A 20321-nucleotide genomic window follows, 5' to 3' on the forward strand; every position below is an offset into this window, starting at 1 on the left:
TGTATTCATGTATATGTGCTATATATAAAGGAAATGTTATAAATACATTTGAACAGCAGGGTGTCCCTTGGAATCCAACCTGAGAGCTAACATGTTTGAGTAACCAAAGATACTTACAAGATCAGTTTGGTTCCTGAGTTCTAAATGGTGAGCAAAGTTCAGATAATGAAAAGTTTGTCCAGATATATGGTCCTGTTGGTCTGGTTCTGAATTTGGATAGCATGAGTTCAGATAACAGTGGCTCATCTAATCAGGGGTTTCAATAGCAAGAGGCATCTGCATTTTTCTTCCTTGATGAGAGCACCTGCTTATATCAATCACAGACCGAACCAGAAACCTCTTTCCATGGGGATCTATTAAGTCTTGACTAAATTAGTTGTACTCAGTTTGGAAAAACAGAATTTTATATACCAGTGTGATATCCCTTTGAAGGATCCAGAGTTGAAAACTCTTTTTTTCTTAATATATGGTCACACATCCACACCATTTTCCTGCATGTCTTTGGTAAATTTGTAGATTCACATTATTTTATAATTAATTAATTATTTTTATTTTAATGTACTACATGTAGATATTAACATTAAAAAGCACTTTTCTTCTATGAAAAAATAAAGCATTTTTATAACAAAATAATTGGAGAATAGCAGTAGTTAATAATATACTGTATACTGTGCCATAATCTTAAAGAATGGCCAAAATGTTACTCAGAGTGCAAGTCATGGACACAAAAGATTCTCTCTTACAAAAAGTGAACTAAGAGAAACTAATAGTATAAGTGAAACAGATGAACACTTCTAACATTATTCAGTCACCAAGCTGAGTGCCTAGGAGATGGGTGCAGAGGTACACTTACAAAATGAGCGTTGTGGTCTCCGTCTTGTAGAATTCAGGCTTGCAGGAAAAACTTGCATGGACATTTCTGTACAGCAACTTGGAAATCTCTCTGAAAAGTGAAATATCCGTGCAATGCATGTGTGGTGCTATGTGACTGTAATCCCAGCACTCTTGGAAACTGAGACAGAAGGACTGAAAGTTCAGTTCCAACCTGGGCAACTTAGTGATTTAGCAAGACTCTGTCTTAAAATAAAAAGACTAGGAGTGTAGCTCAGTACAAAGACTGTGGGTGAATTCCCAGTACAGATAGATAGATAGATAGATAGATAGATAGATAGATAATTCAGAAAGCTGTAGTAATAGAGAGGGAATATTTAAAAACATGAATATATAGGAAGCTAAGGGACCCAGATGACATAACTAGAAAGAGTCAATAGCCTGGGCCGCTGGCTTTTCCAGTTTGCAGAACTGGTGTGGATACACCTTGTTTCAGCGCCCTGTTCCTTTCTGCTCCACAAGCCTAGAACTGGCTGGTTAGTACCTGGATTTAGTCGGAACTCACTGGTGACAAGTGTTAACCTACGTCACATAATTTTCATACTGTTAAACTCTCAGAACTAGTTACCCATGAACCCTAGGCTCCCCATTTAAGATAATGGTGGTGGCCTGTACCTAAAGCCGAGGTATCCCAAATGCCAGACTTTGGCCAGCAGGCAACAATCAGATATCCCCGAGACTGGAAAGATTCTTTGACATTTTAACCTCTTCTGGTCACATGAATGTCATGAGTGTGGTCACGCATTCCTGTGCAGGCACACCGGCTACAGGAAGAAACGCATCTCCGGGCAAGAATTTGTTCCCAAATGCCAGAACACCACATAGTTGTCATTTCTTCTGAACTACTGAGCAAGTCCAAGTTCTTCCCTTAGTACAGACACTCAGAGGGTCTGTCCTAGCTGGTGAGCCAGCTTGGGCCTTGATTATCAGCTCAAACCAAGAAGAAGACGACAAAGTATGTTCTCCTACAAATGCAGAGGTGATTTTCTCAGCAGCGAGTTAACTCCCCAACCCTTAGGTGGACTTTGGACCTGACATCTTGTTCAGCTTGGCTGGTCACCTTAGAAGGAAGCCACAGAAACATAGCCTCTCTGGCTAAATCCCTATGGTGGTTCTGAAATTCAGATTCATAGCATTCCGACTGACATCTAACAGAAATGAGTTTTGCCTAAACCCGAGGACAGAGCAGCCATGGGAAGAGGAAGAGCAGCCTTAGAAGGGGGCATGGACTGAAGTCAGAGGCTTGGCGCTGAAGCCCGACAAGGTCCCTGCTACGGGCTGAATTATCCCCGCTCCAGCAAAAGCCCTAACCCCACCACCCCAAAATATGACCACGTTTAGAGAAAAGGCCTTATAAAGGGGTCATTAAGGGGCTGGGGATGTAACTTGGTGCTAGAGTGTTGGCCCAGCAGGCAGGAGGTGCTGGGTGCAATCCCACCACCACCGAAAAAAGGTGACTCAGTGAAAATGACACCATTAGCGGGGGCCCTAGTCCAGTCTGAGCAGGGGCCTGGAGGGAGGGAATGTAGACACACACAGAAAATGCCGCATGAGAAGGTAGTGAGGCCACGGTCATCCACAAGCCAAGGAGAGGGGCCGCGCGAGAAACCAAACTTGCAGCGCTTTACGCTCAGCCTCTGGAGGAGGAGAAAGTGAAACTCAGTTGTTTGAGGTGAGCCGTACTTTGTTGTGGCAGCCCATGGGAAAAGGAAGGCCTGGAGGCCTGGTGCATTTCTTGACAACGCCGCGGCCTTGGACACGTTTTCTGAGGTCTCCGTGCCTCACCCACTAAATGGGGTAATAATACTTCATAAGATTGCAGTCTAAAACTGAAGACACCTAGCTCAGTGCTTGTCACAAAGTAAGCATGCCATCTCTGCTTCTAAAGAAACCCAGTGCCCGACCTGGGGCGCCCCCAGGTCAGAGGGAAGCTTCAGCCGACTGCCCTGCAGCCTGTGGAGGTCGTGGTCTTGGGGCCCGGCAGTGTTATCTGGCCGAGCCTTTGCCATGGACCTTCCGCCCTGGTATATGCCAGGAGTTAAGAAAATGAAGCGGCTCCTCTTTGGACAAGGTTCTGCGTTTCCCTTTCTCCCTGTGTAATCCTGGTAACCCGACCCTGCCCTGGGGAAGGTTGACACATGCACCGTGAACCGGACACAGAACTCTTTGTTCCTGGGGATCACAGGTACATACCTTACCCATGTTGCTCTGCTCAGGCTCCAGAAAGGCCCCAGGTTTGGCTGGGGCTGCGGTTGGCCGGGGCGGCCTCCAGGCCTCCGATGCTCATTTCAGTATGATGGCCAGCAGGTGGCGCATGCATCTCATACTTAAACACGAAGGCTTTGTAAAAGTCTTGTTAAAAACGTCTGCTGCGTCCTCCACACCAACCACGTGAAAGTCGCTGTCTCCAGGCACGTCCTCCTGGAGCCCTTCGTCTTCAGCTCACAGCGTGTTGTTGCACAAGTAGCAAGACATGACTATTTTATGTTCTTTTCCTTGTACCGAATAGTTACCTCGTACCTACTATATCCCAGACTCTGCTCTAAATTCTTTATATGTATTATTTTACTTAATCCCTCCAAATCTCTCTGAGATGTCATTGTCCCCATTTTACAGGGGAAAGGCTGAGAGACAGTGAAGTTCGGTGACTGAAGATCAGATTGAGATTATTATACCTTCAGGGTCCCAGCTAAAAAAGGAAAGACGTCTGTTAGGTCATAGCCAGCTATTAATAGAAAATGTAAATTGATCCCTGTCTGTGTGGTAGGCTGTGTTTGATTATAGTGTCCAGTGAGCGAGAGAAGAGACCCAGGATAAGAGCGAGAACTGCCAGCAAGGCCTCAGCGGCAGTCTCTAAAACTAAAAAATCAGTGTGTGTTCTGAAAGAAGGGACACAGGCTTAAAGGAAACACAGAGAGAATGAAAGCCAAAGCCTGCCTCACTAAAAGAAGCACAAAGGCCAATTAAGCTAACATTTATTTTCAATTTTGGCCTAGAACAAATCTTTGCTAAAAAAAAACTTAAGTCCCCTACTTAACCTTCCCTAAACCCTGCTTTCTATCTTTCTCAAGTCCTTTTCACCCTCGTGAATACGAGTGAACTGTTTTACCAGGACGCCATTTTTAGCACACTTTATTGCTCTCTCCTCTGCACTGCCAGTGGTATTGCTGACAGAGGAGCCATCCCTTGAACTGAAATTATGTCTCTTAACTCTGAGCTTCATTGGGCAAAACTTTCAGCCCGTCACATCGGAAGCCTTCAGTTTGTCACATGGCACTGACTGTGTTCATGAGACAGCTGACTTCAAAAAACACCAGTCTCATTGGTCTCTCGCTTTGTGACAGTGCATCTGTCTGTCTCTATGGGAAAGGTGAAACCTGATCCCTATTTATGTCATGTACAAAAGTTCACTTGAGATGGGTCTGAGAACTAAACGTAAAACCTAAACTCACCAAGCTTTTAGAGGAAAATAGAAGAATGTCTTTGTGAACCGGAAATAAGCAAGTATTTGTTAGATCACAGCAATGAAAGAAAAAACTTAGACTTCAACAAAATCAAGGAATTCACCATCCAGCTATGTCACTGAGAAAATTAAAGGCAAACTAGAAGATGGAGGAAAATACAAAGTATATCTGACAGAAGACTAGCATCCAGTTGTATAAATCACACCTGCAAGTCAACATTTAAAACACAGACAGGGGCCGGGGATGTAGCTCAGCGGCACAGCGCCTGCCTGGCAAGCGCGAGGTCGTGAGTTCGATTCCCGGTACCAGAAAAAAAACAAAACCAAAATAAATAAATAAATAAATAGAACACAGACAGTGAGAAAAGAGTAAAAGAAGTGAACAGATAACTTCCAAGAAGAAGATACACGGATGGCGAGCACAGGACAAACTGCTTGCGACCGTCATGCACTGGGAAAAGTACACATTAAAACTTGGTGAGATATCGCTACGCACCCACTGCGACGACTAAATTCAATGACTAATCACCCACTACAGTGACTCTGAAATTTTAAACTCTGAAATTTTAGGGAGCATGCGGAGCAGTCAGACCTCTCATGCACTGTTGGTGGAGCACACAGTGGAACAGTCTTTTTACAAAAAGGTCTGGCAGTTTCTTACAAAAATTAATGTAAGCCAACCTTATAAAACAGTAATGTTTAAAAATGTTTTTGGTACCAGGAATTGAACTCAGGACCTTGGCTTGCCAGGTAGGCACTTATGCACTTATACCCAGCCCCTAAAACAGTAATTTTATTACTTGGTATTTAGCTAAGAAAAATGAAGACAAGTGTCCATGAAGACTCGTAGAAAATGACCATCATAGTTTAACCAGAAATAGTCAAAATTGGAAACAGCCCATGGAGTCATTGATAGAATAAGGAAAAACAAATTGTTACATCCATACAAGGGAATACTATGGAGTACATAAAAAGGAAAAATATGGTACATGCAACCACATGGGTAAATTTCAAAACCATTATCCTGAATGAAAGAAAGCTCACACACAAAAATGTATACTTAATGGTTGACATGGACTTAAAGAACTGACTATGGTAGGAAAAATATCCGTACAAGAGTTGGCTCTGGAAGAATGCGGAAGGGACTGACTGGAAAAGCGCGTGCCAGAACTTGCTGGGGTGTCGCCAGTGCGTTGTACCTTGATAGGGATTTGCATTATTTGTGTATATTTATCAGCACTTAAGAGGTGTGCATTTTGTTGCGTGTAACCCTTTATTTCAAAGGAAAGGCAAACTGGAAATAAACATCGTATGCAGGATGTCATATGCGTGATAGTTATCCTATGGATGCTGAAGCATATAGGGGACATCAAAATATATCAGAACATAAGACGGATTCACGGGAGGGTGGCGATGAATGGATAGTGTACATGGGGCAAGTAATGTACAGCCAAACAATACTGGTGGGCTCGAGCGGTAGAATTTTACTTAATGTGAAACCCTTTTCATGTTGTTACATGTTTGACATTTTTCATGCTTTAAAAAAAAAAATCAACCTACAGATACTTAGACTCCTGAGTTTACTGTTTCAAGCTTCTGTTGACAGGGTTATGTCTCTGATGCCTGGGGTGCATAACCTCCTTTCCCATCAAACCTTGGTGAAATATAGACTGCTTCATCCTTGATGAAGGTGTAAAGCTTAAGTTAACACAACCCTAGGCACTTGTGCATTTATTGTTGTACTTTTGGTATATTAATGGAAATGTTTTGTTTCCATTTCTGGAGGATTCCTAACCTCTACTCTGTTCTCTCTTCCCCCAATACTTTTCTGTGTAGAAATCTTCCCGCAATCCTAGACTGGGTGAAAATTCAGAAGCCTGGAGCCATGGGTGTCAACATCATCACGTCTGACTTCGTGGACCTGGTGGACTTTGCCACAACTGTTATTGAGTTGAATGACCTTCTACAAGCGGACAGATCACTGGCTAAATGCTGATTTAGTTTTTTGTTTAACTTGACGTTGACGTTGTTGGTTCAGGGTAGAGTTCTGAAGGGTTTCCTGTTAGGATGGCCCCTAGGCACTGATGGTAAAGTGAATAAGGAGGATAAGGGCTTTTTCTTTTCCTTCCTCACAGGGCCATTCGGATAAAATTGCAGGGCTCTTAATTGCATTTTTCCCAAATGAGACTTTTAAAAAAAACCTTTTAAGTCCAAGGGAAGAAAGCACGTTTTGTGTGATCAAGGTCAGAATCTCCCCAGTGGCTTGCATTGGTGAATGGAATATGAAAGTAGGTTCTCTTAAGTTCCTCTGATTGGCCTAGTTTCCTACCGTTTTCCAGAGTCTTGAGTTCGAGCCATGGCAGTGCTGAACTAGAAAGGCATTCCTGGTCCAAAGTCTGGCTTATGCGGCAGTGCACTGCCTTGCCTGGTACCGCTGACTTCAGCCTGCGGGTCTGGGGGAGGCCCAGCCGCAGCTCTCTCTAGGGCTCTTAGATGTCACCACCTCTTGTCTGAGACTTGACTCTCAAGTGAGACTTTTTAGCACCAAGGTGGTTCAGCCACAGGCTGTTCGCGCACCACTTGTGTACGTAACTGATCACCTTAATCTTCAGATAATCAGTACCACTGCCCCTTGGTATCGGAACATGTTCTCACTTTCACAACCTAGATCCATTTTCTGTTTCTTTCGGTCCCTTCTTAAAAGTGAAAAGAACAATGACAGCAGATCTTTTCACTCTGGGGCCCAGCAAAAGACAGACATGGATGTTTGCTGCATGCCAGGTTCCTTCGATCTAATTCTGTAGCTCTTCCCAAAATGGCTGCCAGGTGAGCACCTGCGTCATTTTGGCCAAGACCGCTTTGGAGCAGGGTCTTCCAGCCAGATCTTGGAATTGCATTTCATTGTCGCCCGGGACACAGTGCTAAGTAGCAGACACCTTGTCCATGACACCATGGAAGCTGTCATGGGGCGTGTGGGCAAGGGCAACGGCATTAAAGGAGGAAGCTCCAGGTGGCGTTGGAGCCACTCTGTCACTCCTTGAAAACAAGACTACCTCGGGACACTTAGGGTGACCTGCGTGTCACCAAGTGAGAAATACAGTGTTGGAACGTTTCCAGTTCTTGTCTTGATTGTTCTGCCTTCTGAGGGTTGTTCTGAGCCTCCTTATCACTACTGCATGCAGGTTTTGAAACTCAAGGGGGGATTTCTTTTTCATTGAGGTGCTTGTCTATAAGGAGCCCTCTTGTATTTCAGTTTATTTATTTATATATATGCTTATTTATTTATTTGTAGTTAGTATTTGCAGTGCTTCTTACGTCCGGAGCATTCACAGAGAAGCTTCATTGACCTTTTCTTGCCCAGGACAGATTCGACCATGGTCTTCCTCCCCTCCGCAGGACTGCACAGCCCAGGCTGTGAATGACCTTGGACTCTACTCTGAATGCCCCGCCCCGCCCCCGGGCTGCTGAGAACGCTGTTCGGATGTGGTCCACATTCAGCAAGCCGTTGCCAAGCCCTGCCCTGGGACAGAAGATGAAATGGGTCTGAAGAACTCTTCAGTTCTACCGTAGACTCTGCAGAATCCTGGAAAGAAGGAGCTAGAAATAAAACTGGGCATGGGGATGTGGACAACTTGAGGCTGCTCCACACTGTCAGAGAATCCCTAAGGAAGTGTCAGCTTCTGGGTTCTTAAGGAAGAAATAAAAACCTGGAATCCCGAGTGGAACTGTGCGTTTATAGAGACCACCGGATCCTTCCCCCCGTGGTTTCTTGTGTGCAATCCCTGGTTGTGTACCAGCTGTACAGCTTGTTGTCTCCCATGGGGAGTGTCTTAGGTGAGCTATAAAAGCACATGCATGGCCCCCCACTACTGGTCTTCTAGCCTTTGCTTTCTGTAAAGTCATTGAAGCCCTGACTTTTTACTTCCATAGCTCAAGGAAGTCACAACACAAATGCCTCTGGGAAAATCTGGTTTAACTTGCGCTGTTCTTGTATTTGAACTCCTCCGCAAAGAGGTTTCTGGAAGGATAATGTCAAATTCGGTAGGACCTTCTGTGAATAGCAATGGGAAAGGGAGTACTCTTACTTTCTCAGTTTTCCTTCCATTCTGATATTAAACCTTAGTGACAAGCTCTGGAATCCCTGGCCTACCCTCAGGGTTTTATTTTTGTTCTTACTGTTTCATTTTGGTTTTGTTTTGAAATTCTGGGTCGATTCCCAGGGACTAGATCGTCTCCCTCTTAACCCCTTGGTACTTGGCAAAGAGAAGGAGGCAAGAGAATTCTACTTCTCTGTTTTATTTGCGCCTCGGCTTTGTCCTGATGCTCGGTGCTATGAGGCCAGGTGTGTAGGCAGGTGTCTGCACAGGGTCCCGGTGACGCCCGGTGGCTGCTGACTGTTCAGTGAAATGTTTACTTGATTTTCTTCCTTAGATTTTAAATATGTAGTTGCACCTCACTTGGATTGTGGCATTTAAGTGTGCCTCAGTGTCGGCATCCTAAGAGAAAAGTCACCCAGAGTGACACCGAGGCACGAAGGCTTCCAGGGTCGCGTGCGTGGAGCCCTGCTCTGCGCAGTGAGTGGGGGCACCCACCTCCTCGTGCTGCTTTGGGTGGTCAGCAGTGCTGGGATTTCAAGTCTGCACAGGAGTCCTGGGAAGTAGAGGAGGATTGTTTACAGTTTTCTCCAAAACAAAAACACTTGAATCTCTGTTCCAAGGAAAAGCCTCCCCATACTGTAAAGAATGTGTACTTTCTGCTCTTTAACCGTGAGACCAAGCAGGAGAACTGAGGCACACAGCTCAGAGAGAAAACAGACTTTAGGTTAAAGAGTCATTCCGCAGCCGCCAACGGTAAGAATGATGACGCAACCACGTCTCACAAGTTCCCACAAGTTCTAGGGATTTTTTTGGATCAAAACAGTGGCTGTCACCCTTGCTCAGAATTAACTTCAAGAGCATGTGACGGAGCCAGTTTTGCAGAATGTGTGATTGCCTTTGTTCTGAAATACTACTGAGTTTTTGTGAGCTCCCGGACCACTCCAGCATGGGCATGTCTCCGTAATTTTGTGGCAAAGGGACCATAACTGGCGTCGAGGAAGTGAAAATGGTGTTTCAGGGTTTGGATTCTGATCCTGTGAGAGGTGCCGTGTATTGTCGTGGGTAGAGAAGATCTTATTTGGACTGGAAAGAGGTCAGGGTGGACCTCATGGAATGTAATCATGAATGACTGAGGGTCATAGTATTTTATAGGAATGGCACGTTTAAGAGGACAGTGCAAAAAATGTATTTGCTGCATTAGATTTGATAGTAGTTGCTGAGTTATTTTCCTTAGTGTTGAGTCTAGACCCCTGAAGTTTGAGAAGCCACACTTGAAACCCAGGATTTTATATAAATCCAAAGAAAAGCACAAGATCTGAGTCTAGGTAACGATGAAGCTTACAAATCTTTGTTCTTCTTCCAGGACTTCATATTCCCATAAAAACCATTTCTGTTTCTAAGACAATATACTGTAGCATTCTGAAATTAAACGAAGCTTTCTGGTGTATCGGGATTTCCATCTCTGGTTTTCTTAATCTGACCGTTATAGAATGCTCCCAAAGAGATGTGATTCTAACCCAGCAAGAATGCATAAGCGAAAGCTCGTGGTGGTAACACAGAAAAAATTTAGGCTGAAATGGAATATTTCTTCTTCCTGGGAAGCAAAAGGGCTATACAAAACCGGGCCATCACAGACTGAGCTTGTTCGGGCCACGGCTGAAGCTTCCTAAGGTTTTGCTCAGCACTAGCGAGTGGGGCATGGCCTGGAGACTCCCTTCCCCTTCGCTGAGCCTGTGATCCTGTGCGTAGGCATCCTTAGTTCTTTCCTTCTCAGTAAAGAGACTGCACGCTACTTCAGGGCTGAGTGCTTCGCAAACCCCAGTTGACTAGCACGAAACGTAAGGTCCCTAATGTTTAGATTGTATGTTTCATGTTCAAGGGCTGCACAGTTGTAATTCTTCCTTCCGGGCATGTATGTGGAGAATGCTGTCCGGGCTCATTTCCCGAAAGTGTGGTGTAAGTTCACAAAACTTGACTGGGTGTGGTATCTTATCTGCACTGTACGATGAAATATGCAGGCTGAAAGAGATCTACCACCATGTTTGTTCCTGGGTTCCTGAGATGTGTGCTTTCCCAATACATGCTAAATAGCCTTGTAGTGGCAAAGGGAAACAAATACAAATTAATACCATCAAATATGCCAATGGGCAGGAAGTTCTGTGGTACGGTGTAGAAGAGCGTGGTTGTCGCTCTAATTCTGCTGATGTTCTAGTACGTCTTGGCCCCCTGCCTCGGGCTGTTCCCTGGTATTTGCCACCGTAGCTTTGTGGCTCAGAGATGTTTCCTTGGGACACTCAGGAGCGAACGGATGAAATGACAGGTGGTTTACCGAGAAGCTACCCTTAATTCCAGATGATTCTGAATAGCTCTTTACTGCCCCATGAGAACCACTGTCTCCTTAGCCTTGTAAGACTCCCCAAGCGTCCTGCTAGAAACAGTGACCTGGAAAATACACTACAAAATGTTTCTGACCTTCTTAAAATTCCACAGTCGTACACTGTAAAAACATTCTAATACTACCCTGCTTTAAGCATATAGTATTTTAGCATCTTTGTAGTATTTTAGTGTCTTCTCCAACAAAACTCGTTCTTAGAACCTTTCAAATTCTTTTTCCTTGTTTTCTTTTTCTCTGTGGTGCTGGAGACCGAACCCAGGGCCTTGTGCATACAAGGCAAGAAGAGCTCTGTCACTGAACCACATCCCCAACCCTCAAATTCATTTCTAAGCCAGATAATTTAGATAAAATGTTGCCCTTTTCTGGGAATCAATCCCACAGCCCACTGAGGCAACCCCATCTCTGGTCTGGAGACATTTCCTGTGTGTCCTTCCCGTCTTCTCGTTGGCCACTTTCTTCTATCTTTTAGCCGTCCTCCATCCCCGGCTAATTACTGTAAAGCACAGTATGCCAGCAGAAGACATGGGCTTTAGGTGATACCCAGCACACTCTATCACAGTGGTTGCTTCCTGGTCTTCTCAAGTGCATATTCTGCTCCTCACTCCCACCCAGTCGTTAGAACTATACTTGATTGGAACCCGGAACTTAGGATCAATACTTAGATCAAATAGCACAGGCTTGCTCACACAGCACTTTGAACAATCAAATACAGGCCTTCAGTAGCTCTGTACATTTGCAATTTTACATTCGTTATTAGTTCATAGCACTAATAACATTTCAGTTATGAATCTTCAGCATCAGTATGGTATATTATAAAACATATTCAGAAATAATATTGCTGCTATTATACTAATTTACACCACAATTTTAAATATTAAATATGATTGTGTATGCAGTATTTGTATTGTGTATATGCCAGCTTCTTAATGCTTAACTTCCCTGATCAACTATTTTAAAAATACAGAAATTGTAGTGAAAATAAGTCTTGGTCAAATCAGATAATTTATATATCTGATAAATGCTCTCAGAAGTGTTACATTTTGTCCTCTATTACTCATTTTCCACTAGAGTGCATGTTTGCTAAATTAAAATAACAAATGATATCCATTTTAAGGTTAGGATAAAAATGTTGCATATGTGCTGCTGGAAACTCTTAAAAATGTATTTTGTGGCTTAATTCTTATCTGCACACATTTCATTTGGCTTTTTTCTCTCTAGGATATGAGTATTCAAATATCTCTCGTCTCTCCTATAACCTCAGTTAAACTGCTTAGTTTACCTAGAACATTGTAAAGCCAAATACCTCATTTTAACTGAGAAAAGATGTGAATGTGTATCATGACATGATGTGTTTTCTTGTGTTTGATTTGAACTGCTTAAATGGACTTCAACCTAATAATAAATGTAAAACTTTGACTGCATTTTTCCTTTGTAAATGAACATTTTATTATTGATCTACTTCTGATTTAAAGAGCTAAGGATTCAATGTCACTAAAATATCTTAGTATACAATATTGGATGAAAATCTCAGTTCTGTCTAGCACATTCCAGGGTGAGCCACATATGCCTGCAGTCCCCCAGGGAGCTGTGTGTGAAATGCGCATGTCCCGCGCTTTCCCTGGTTCACCTTTAGCACCTATTATCTCCAGTAAATGTGCACCAGACTTTACTGACATCTGTATCTCCCTTGACCACCAACTCTAGCCCATATTAATCTGAGTTGTTGCATACTGCCCAGAAATAGACCAACGCTGAGGATATATGTTTGTTCACACAGTAAAAATGGACCTGAAGTTTCGATTGCAATGAAGATTTTAATATTTTGTTCCTAATTATTTCAAGTAGACTAACAGCACTTAATTTTAATGAATTTATTTCTTGCTTTATGTTCTACAAAAATAATGGATTGACAGTGGAAGTTGTTTGTATGACTTTAGCAGAGATCAAATTAATTCCAAGCATTATTTATCATCATCAAATATTGGAACAGGTAATCAGGAATAAGGATATGTATGCATGATAATAAAAGCACAGCTGTATGGGTGATATGTAGTATGGTATAGCTATGCTATAAGAACATACTGTGAAGAGCATAATAGAAACATTCTGCCTGTATATGTAGTTAGTGTTCAGTAAAATACCGTACTGCTCTGGTTGGCTGTGTCAAGCGCTACATTCAGAAATTCTTTGTTTTTTGAACGATAGATCATATGTTGTAGATAGAGCCCGGTTCAGACAGAAGCAAGGCAAGTATAACCTGCATAGTGTAATTGCAGAGGAAACTTCTGTTCAATTTTTGAATGTATACTTCAGCTAGGACATTTCCTCTATGACGGTGGAGATCTTGCATTGTGTGTGAACTCTTTAATATCTAATTACAGATTAATTTATTATATTATGGTGAGGTTATACACATAGTTAATGAGCAGACCTGGGTTTCTCTTCCAACTTTGTCACGTCCTGGGTGTGTGACCTTAGGTAAATTCTGTGTCTATTTCTATGTGTATAGAATCATGGACTAACCATTCCTTCTGTGAAGGTGGTAAAGCATATAAGAGAGCTAAAAACCCAAATAACATGTATGTAAAGCACTTCAGCACAGAACATTTGGTAGATAGTAACTATTCCGGAGTAGCTGTTAGTCTTTCACTCAGGGCATCTCCCTTCTCCCAATAGCATCCAGTACCATCCTTTTAACATGATTTACTGGTAACCTTTGTGTTGACTGAGTTATTTAGCAGAAACGAATGAATGAAAGACAATGCAGGTATATTCACACAGTGAAAGAATGCCTTAGCCAGGCGTGGTGGCACACGCCTGTAATCCCAGCACTTGGGAGGCTGAGGCAGGAAGATCATTGCGAGTTCAAGACCAGCCTGGGCTACAAAGTGAGCTCAAGGCCAGCCTGAACTGCATAGGGAGACCCTGTCTCAAAAAGAAAAAAAAAAAAAAGAATGTCTAGTGTGGCAGGATCACAGAGCCTCCACAGCAAAAGGTCAGAGCAACTGGAGGAGGTGTTGGGTGCTTAAACTGGGTCTTTTCCTTCACAGGTGAGAGGAGGCGGTCATCAGGGCCAAAGAGATGCCTGAGCAAGCAGAAGGAAGGCAGCCAGAGACAGCATCCCGGGATTTGTCCTGGGTTCTCACCTCTGGAAGTGTACCTTTCTAGATTCAGTCCTTGGAGATTCTGGTTCTTTATTTCTGGTTCTTTATTTCACAGGAGAAGTCAATGGAAATATGTGTTTTGGTGTGCAGCCAGTTACAAAGCCAAATATACATTTCTCCCAGGGCGGAACAATGCCCCTGGTGGTTATCCGATGACCTGGAGTGGAAGATGCCCTCACCTTAACTAATAATATCATTAATTATGCAGTCCACTCAGATTAATTAAGAAAGTTTCAATTTATGGATGAAACTTATCCCTCCTTCCCTCACCAAAAAGGCAGTAGTATCTAGCTGACGGTAGTATTTCGTTCGTATTGCATTGATTTTTTAGTTACCTTCTCTTCATAGCAAGTGATTTGGAATGCTCAGTGACATAAAATTTCATTTCAAAATTATTAAAGTTTTTAAAGAGTGCCTTGGGAAGAAGCTATGCAAATAAGTTGTTGATCCTTTCCAGCTTTTGAAAAAAGAAAAACAATAGAAACTAGTATAGTTGATTCTACCACACACTTGCCCAAGACTGGGTTTAGCTTATACTCTTTTTAAATATTCTGTTCTCAACTGAAAAGTGAGGCAAGTCCCCCTCATGCTCACATACTCTCCATGTTGTTCTTTTTGGGGAGGACAATTTAACCTGGGGAGATAAACATGTTGGAGTCAGTCCCGTGGCTGTGCTGGGTATAAATGGAACGCAGTGAGCAAACCCCACTTCTTCAACTTCGAAAGTGATTCCTTTTCTGATTCCTGAGGTTAGAATTCCTGAGCATCCTGGATCTTTGTTGCGGCTTCTCCCCGCCCCATAGGAATTCTGGATCAACAGTACATTTTTGTTTACCCCTCTTCAAATCTGCTCACTCTGACCAGAGGAGTGTTATTATTTTTAAGACTTGAAACCTTTCATTCTCAGGGAGGGTAGGAGGCTGCAAGGGAGGGACAGAGGTCAAAGCCCATGCGCCTCCAGCCTCACCCAGGACAGCTTGGACAAACGCCACTGAAACAAAAGCCCTAGTCAGCCTGGGGTGTTTTCACAGCTGGGCAGTGTTTGGGGTAACAAGGGGAGAGGAGACACAGAAGTGTCGGCCTCTGTCCAGCCGCACCATGCAACTGCAAGAGCCCTAGGCAGTCAGATGGCTTCAATCTAAGGGGCCAGGCATCCAGAGAACAGGATTTATCCCCTACAGAAAGATCCTGAGAAGCGAAGCTCTTATTGCAAAAGCAGGCTACTGAAAACGGTTCTTTGTTTAACCTGAGAACCTAGCTGTTTTTTCGCTTGAAAACTTTCTGCCCTGATCCTCACTGGGTGCTCATTCAGTTTAAGCTCAGGAGTTTCATTTCTAGGGCCTCTGTAGTATGCAAGAGGAGGAAAACATAAGCCTGACGTTTGCAAAAGCCTCCCCCGCCAACACCCTTGTAAACATAGAACTAAACTGCTCCAGTGCAGGGAGGCCAGTGAACTGTTTCAGGCACAAAATCTCAGGTGAATGTGCACTTTTTTTTCTAGTAGAGGATCCATAGCTTTCACTACATTCTCCAAATGAATACATGATCCTTAAGTGTTATAAACCACCATGTTTCCAGTATCTTTGAGATTGAATTATCATTAAATGTTAAGCAAGCAAGGCTGTCTAGTTTGGCTGGTATTAAAACTTTTTCATCCTTTCTGTTAAGAAAAAATAAAGTTAAGATGATTGTTTTCCAGTAAAGGTGCCCTCTTTCTTTCTTTCTTTCTTTTTTCTTTTTTTTTTTTGTCTTTTTGAGACAAAGCCTCACTATGCAGTTCAGGCTGGCCTTGAGCTCACTTTGTAGCCCAGGCTGGTCTCAAACTCACAACAATCCTCCTGCCTCAGCCTTCCAAGTGCTAGGATTGCAGGCCGGCGCCACCATGCCCAGCAGCCCTCTTTCAAGAGGTAAGATGGTATAAAACAAGACAGGAAAAGACTGAGCCAAGTGCAAAAGGGCCTCTGTGATAGATAGTATCTAACAAGATTGCACGGTCAGGGGCCAGAGGGAGCAGGAGAGCTGGTGGACAGAGACGGCTGGGGCACCATGTGCAGATCTGCGTACCTCATTGCAGAGGAACATAAGTAAACTGGAGCCTCCCTGAGGAACAGCAACTAGGAGAAGAAAGGCTCCAGGGCCATGTTGCACAGAACTAAGGGGTACCGGAATGATAAAAATTGAGGTAACAGGAATGTCTTCAAATATTTTCAAATAGATGATTAAAACTTTAACTCTGGAAGCGATTAAAGAACATTTGTACCGGATATTACTCTACCAGAGAAAAAACTGCAAGCCTGGAGAAAAATGACTGGCTAAGGCAGACATGGAACTAGATTCCAGGTTCTGCAACCCTTCCTAACGCTGCTGCTTACAATTTCTGGCTGCCTTGCTACGTGTCTTATCTGCAAGGAAGAAGTAGAACAAGGGGTTGACACTGCAAGAGGGTGGATCTTGGTTTAACCACTTAACAGTTCGATTATTTAAATACAGGATGACCACAAACTGCATTTTTAACTTTTACGAGATAATAGGACAGGAAATATAAAAATATCCATTCTATAAAATTTATTCAATAGTTTTTCTGTGCATGGTGAATCTTAAAATATTCAATACGCAACAATCCGGTCAGTACGATCTAGTCTCTTTCTGAAGTGTATGGCATTATCTTTCTTTGAACAGTATACTTTACACTGTTGCGTTGGCCTCGCTCCTTTTTTCCGTGGGTGGTATAATTTCAGTAAACTTCTACCTGTCCAACATAACGGTGAAGACACCAGTGGCGGATGTCTTGGTTGATATTTCCCTATCCTGCACTTTTCAGTTCTTCAGTCTATTAGACCTAATCTAAATTGTGAATGACTTTTTGAACTCCCTTGTTTTGAATAAATACCAGATGAGTTCCATATTGTTTGGTCCAGAAAGCTCATAAATATTTCATAATAATATTTTTTCTCGCTTTTTGGTGATAGGATAGTTTGTTAGATATTGGTCAACTCTGCCAATACCACCCATAGGATTATTATAATCATTGATCCCTTTTAGAATTTTAAAGTTTTCTTTCTTCGAGTTCTTTCATTTGTGTTATGAATAGTTAATAATAAAGACATGTCCTTTTTTTTTCTTTCCATTTCATAACACAGACTTTTCCTCTCTGATGTACTAACATTTCTCCCTTTTTTCAGTTTTCTCTCTTACAGATCTTTTGGCATTTCCTTCCTGTTCAGTCTCAGTGTCCCAACTGTGTCCATTTGGTATTACAAAAGAATACCACTGTGTTCTGGAGAAATATAAAAATTATATCTAATGTACCTATGATAAGAGTTTTATAGATTATAGCACAAAATTATAGGTTATTTTTCACAAATAAAATAAACACAAATTAATAAAAGAAAATAACCAGAATTTATTATTATATCTCACTAGAAACAAATATTAAAGGTGAACACAATGTCCTAAATTTAAAAAGTATGCAAAAATAGTTGATATAAATGCAAACAAGAGTTGACTGGTTGAAATGACACCCGCCCAAGCCACACTCCGGGTAGTTAGTACCTAAACAAGGGTGCTGCCTGAGGGATGCTCAGGGTAAACTGTTAATGGCCAACAAGATCATTCCTATGTCCGTGGGATGCAAAGTGAAATAGTGAGTTCACCCTCATGACGTGTTTTAAGGGGAATATGCATTATTACCTGTTGCTGCCTAACAAATTGCCACAAACTCGGCAACTCGCAAAAACACACATCTATTTCTTGTAGGTCTGGAGTGAGAAGTTTAAAATGAGCCTTCAGGACCGTGCTACTTCCAAAGGCCCAAAGTAGTGGCGCAGAACTGTCAGTTCTGACCCTGCATCTCTTAATCACATCTCTGCTTCTTTCTTATGAGGGCCCTTGTGACTCCCTGAGGCCCAGCCTAACAATGCAGGCAACGTTTCTATCTCAGGATATCTGCAAAGCTTCTTGTACCAGGTAACGTAACTCATTCCTAGTTCTGGAGATGAGGTGTGGGTATCTTTTGGGAGGCGTTATTCCTCCCACCCCATGGAGTATGTCATGGAAACTATTGTTAACTGGCATTGACTTTAGAGCAGACCTGAGTTTTTAAACCCAGCTTCATCGCCTGCCAGTTGCGTGACCATTCCTGAGCTGCTGTTCCCTCAGCCATAAAAAAGGAATAAGCCCCAAGGTTATCATGAAGATTTGTGGTAACATACCTGAAGTGTGTAACATACAGTGTACTCTTAATAAATGCAGCCATACGTACTACAAAAAGGACCAGATGATTCTCACTAGACAAGAAGTCCCTTAAAAACTATTATTCCGTGGGAGATTTGAGAAAATGATCTCCAAATCTCCTTCTAAGACTGCTGAAATCTAAAGGAGTAAAATATTTTTCTTTTATATAAATTATTCTCAAGGCCTCTGGTACCTTCCTAGATCCCGTTACAAGGTAATTGCTTTGCTGGGTAGTCAATAGCTTTCACGCTCTGCTTTCTTCCCTTTACTGTCCCAAGCCCTGATTTTGTCCCTCAGCTCTCTGGTTGGATTTGCTCAGGACTAGACATCTGGCCTGGTGCACGGTGATTGGCTAGGCCAGTGTGGACTCCCTCCTTCACCTCTGTCAACATGCCTCGCTGCAAGCAAGTTACTTCCTGTGACCATGCTCTGCGAGGGCAGAGAAAGCCGAGAAGGCAACTGAGGGACCAGCTAGCTTTCACGCCCTGGAAACAGGAGAAAGCTGTGTTGATGCTTCTTTGCAAAGTCCCATATTCTCCAGCAAGGGTTGGAACGGCTAGAGAAGAACCTGGATTGAGAAGCAGCAACCAAGGTAGGTGATCTGTCTGCTCACTGGCCCTTCCCTGAAAATCACAAGTATCCTGCCTAGCCGTGTGAGCAGAGCGCATGACAGTGTCTCCCGAAGGAGATGCAGGAGATGTGAGTATGTGTCGGGAGAACTCAGGGATTTCTCCCTCGGTATGTTCTGGAGCGAAGCCTGTGTATCCTTCCGTCTTCTCTATCTTCTGCAAGTTCTCGGTGTTTCTCTATAAAGTTCAAATATATAGAAGGTTTCTTTTTGTCTTTTATTGTAAGAAATCCTATTTCTGATTTATTGAAATTCTTCCATTAGTAGTGGTTTCACAGACATGGCTTTACTCCAGAATTTTATTTGCAGGAATTCTTTCCACTTTATTTTTCAAAATATAACAGAGACGACAGTGTACATAGAATTCCAAGGAGCATGCTGTCCATTCGGAGGGCCTTTACCTTCAAATGATAGGCGCGCTCAGAGATCCATGTGTATTTTTCTGCTTTGAAACCTAGGAGTTAAAAGTCTGAAAGTACTGGAGCCGCATAAGGCCTGTTTACCTAAGCTTATCACCCCAGGCAACCAGGTTGGTCAATCATTTACTTAAGCAGGACTATTTCCTGCCATTAAGGGACCCCCAAAGCCATCACCCAAGTCTTCCTATAGAATAAACACACGAACATAGAGGGCATCCTTCTCTGAAGCTGAAGTCTACATTCTCTTCTGATCAGATTCCTACCCAGAGTAGTAAACACCATAAGCCAGGCGGGTGGCCCACACTTGTAATTTCAGCAGTCTGGGAAGCTGAGGCAGGAGGATCACAAGTTCAAGCCCAGAGCAGACAACTTAGTGACTTAGCAAGACCCTGTCTCAAAGTAAAAACTTTTTAACAAAGGCTGAGTATACAGCTCAGGGTGAAGGCTCTATGTTCAATCCACAGGACCACAAAAAAAATTAAAAATAGAAAAACACCATAAAGACCGTTCCAGAATAATGATTAATAAACATGAACCAAGATTCATACACAAACCAGATATCTGTTGTTTTTTTTCTTTTTTTTTTTTTTTTTTTTTTTTGTCTTTTTGAGACAGGGTCTCACTGTGTAGTTCAGGCTGGCCTTGAACTCACTTTGTAGCCTGCGCTGGCCTGAAACTCACAACAATCCTCCTGCCTCAGCCTCCCAAGTGCTGGGATTACAGTCTGGCTCCAAACCAGATATCTGATACACTTCAGGCACAAGAGCTTGTGGCTTTGGAGAGAATTTTGCCTGTTGCTGGACATGTATAGAAAAGAAAGAACTAAGGAGAACAAGTTATTAAGTGGTTTTTGAGGAAGAACAAGGTCATGAAGTAATCATGAACTTGGAATTTTTTCCTTCAAGCCTATTGGAAATGTTATTTGGGGAAGGTGGATTTTCAGCCATTTTTATTGAGTAACGTTTTAGTCCTGTCTTTCTGCTGTCCTTCCACGTGACATAAATGTTAGGTTCACGCGCATCCCATTTCCC

The 20321-nt window shown here is 42.8% G+C and overlaps 1 protein-coding gene across 3 annotated transcripts in view; it reads left to right on the forward strand.

Moving 5' to 3' along the window:
• The window catches only part of Plcxd2 (phosphatidylinositol-specific phospholipase C, X domain containing 2), a 49155-nt gene extending 36888 nt beyond the window's left edge, over positions 1 to 12267 (forward strand). For all 3 annotated transcript variants that reach the window (XM_005386368.2, XM_013515219.1, XM_005386369.2), the window contains one exon: positions 6191 to 12267. In XM_005386368.2, the coding sequence (XP_005386425.1) occupies positions 6191 to 6350 (160 nt within the window). In that variant the 3' untranslated portion in view covers positions 6351 to 12267. The remainder of the gene's footprint in view (positions 1 to 6190) is intronic.
• Positions 12268 to 20321: the final 8054 nt, after the last annotated feature.

The sequence above is a fragment of the Chinchilla lanigera genome, unplaced genomic scaffold (genome assembly GCF_000276665.1).
Source record: "Chinchilla lanigera isolate Chin_1 unplaced genomic scaffold, ChiLan1.0 scaffold00026, whole genome shotgun sequence".
In the NCBI taxonomy this organism is placed as follows: Eukaryota; Metazoa; Chordata; class Mammalia; order Rodentia; family Chinchillidae; genus Chinchilla; species Chinchilla lanigera.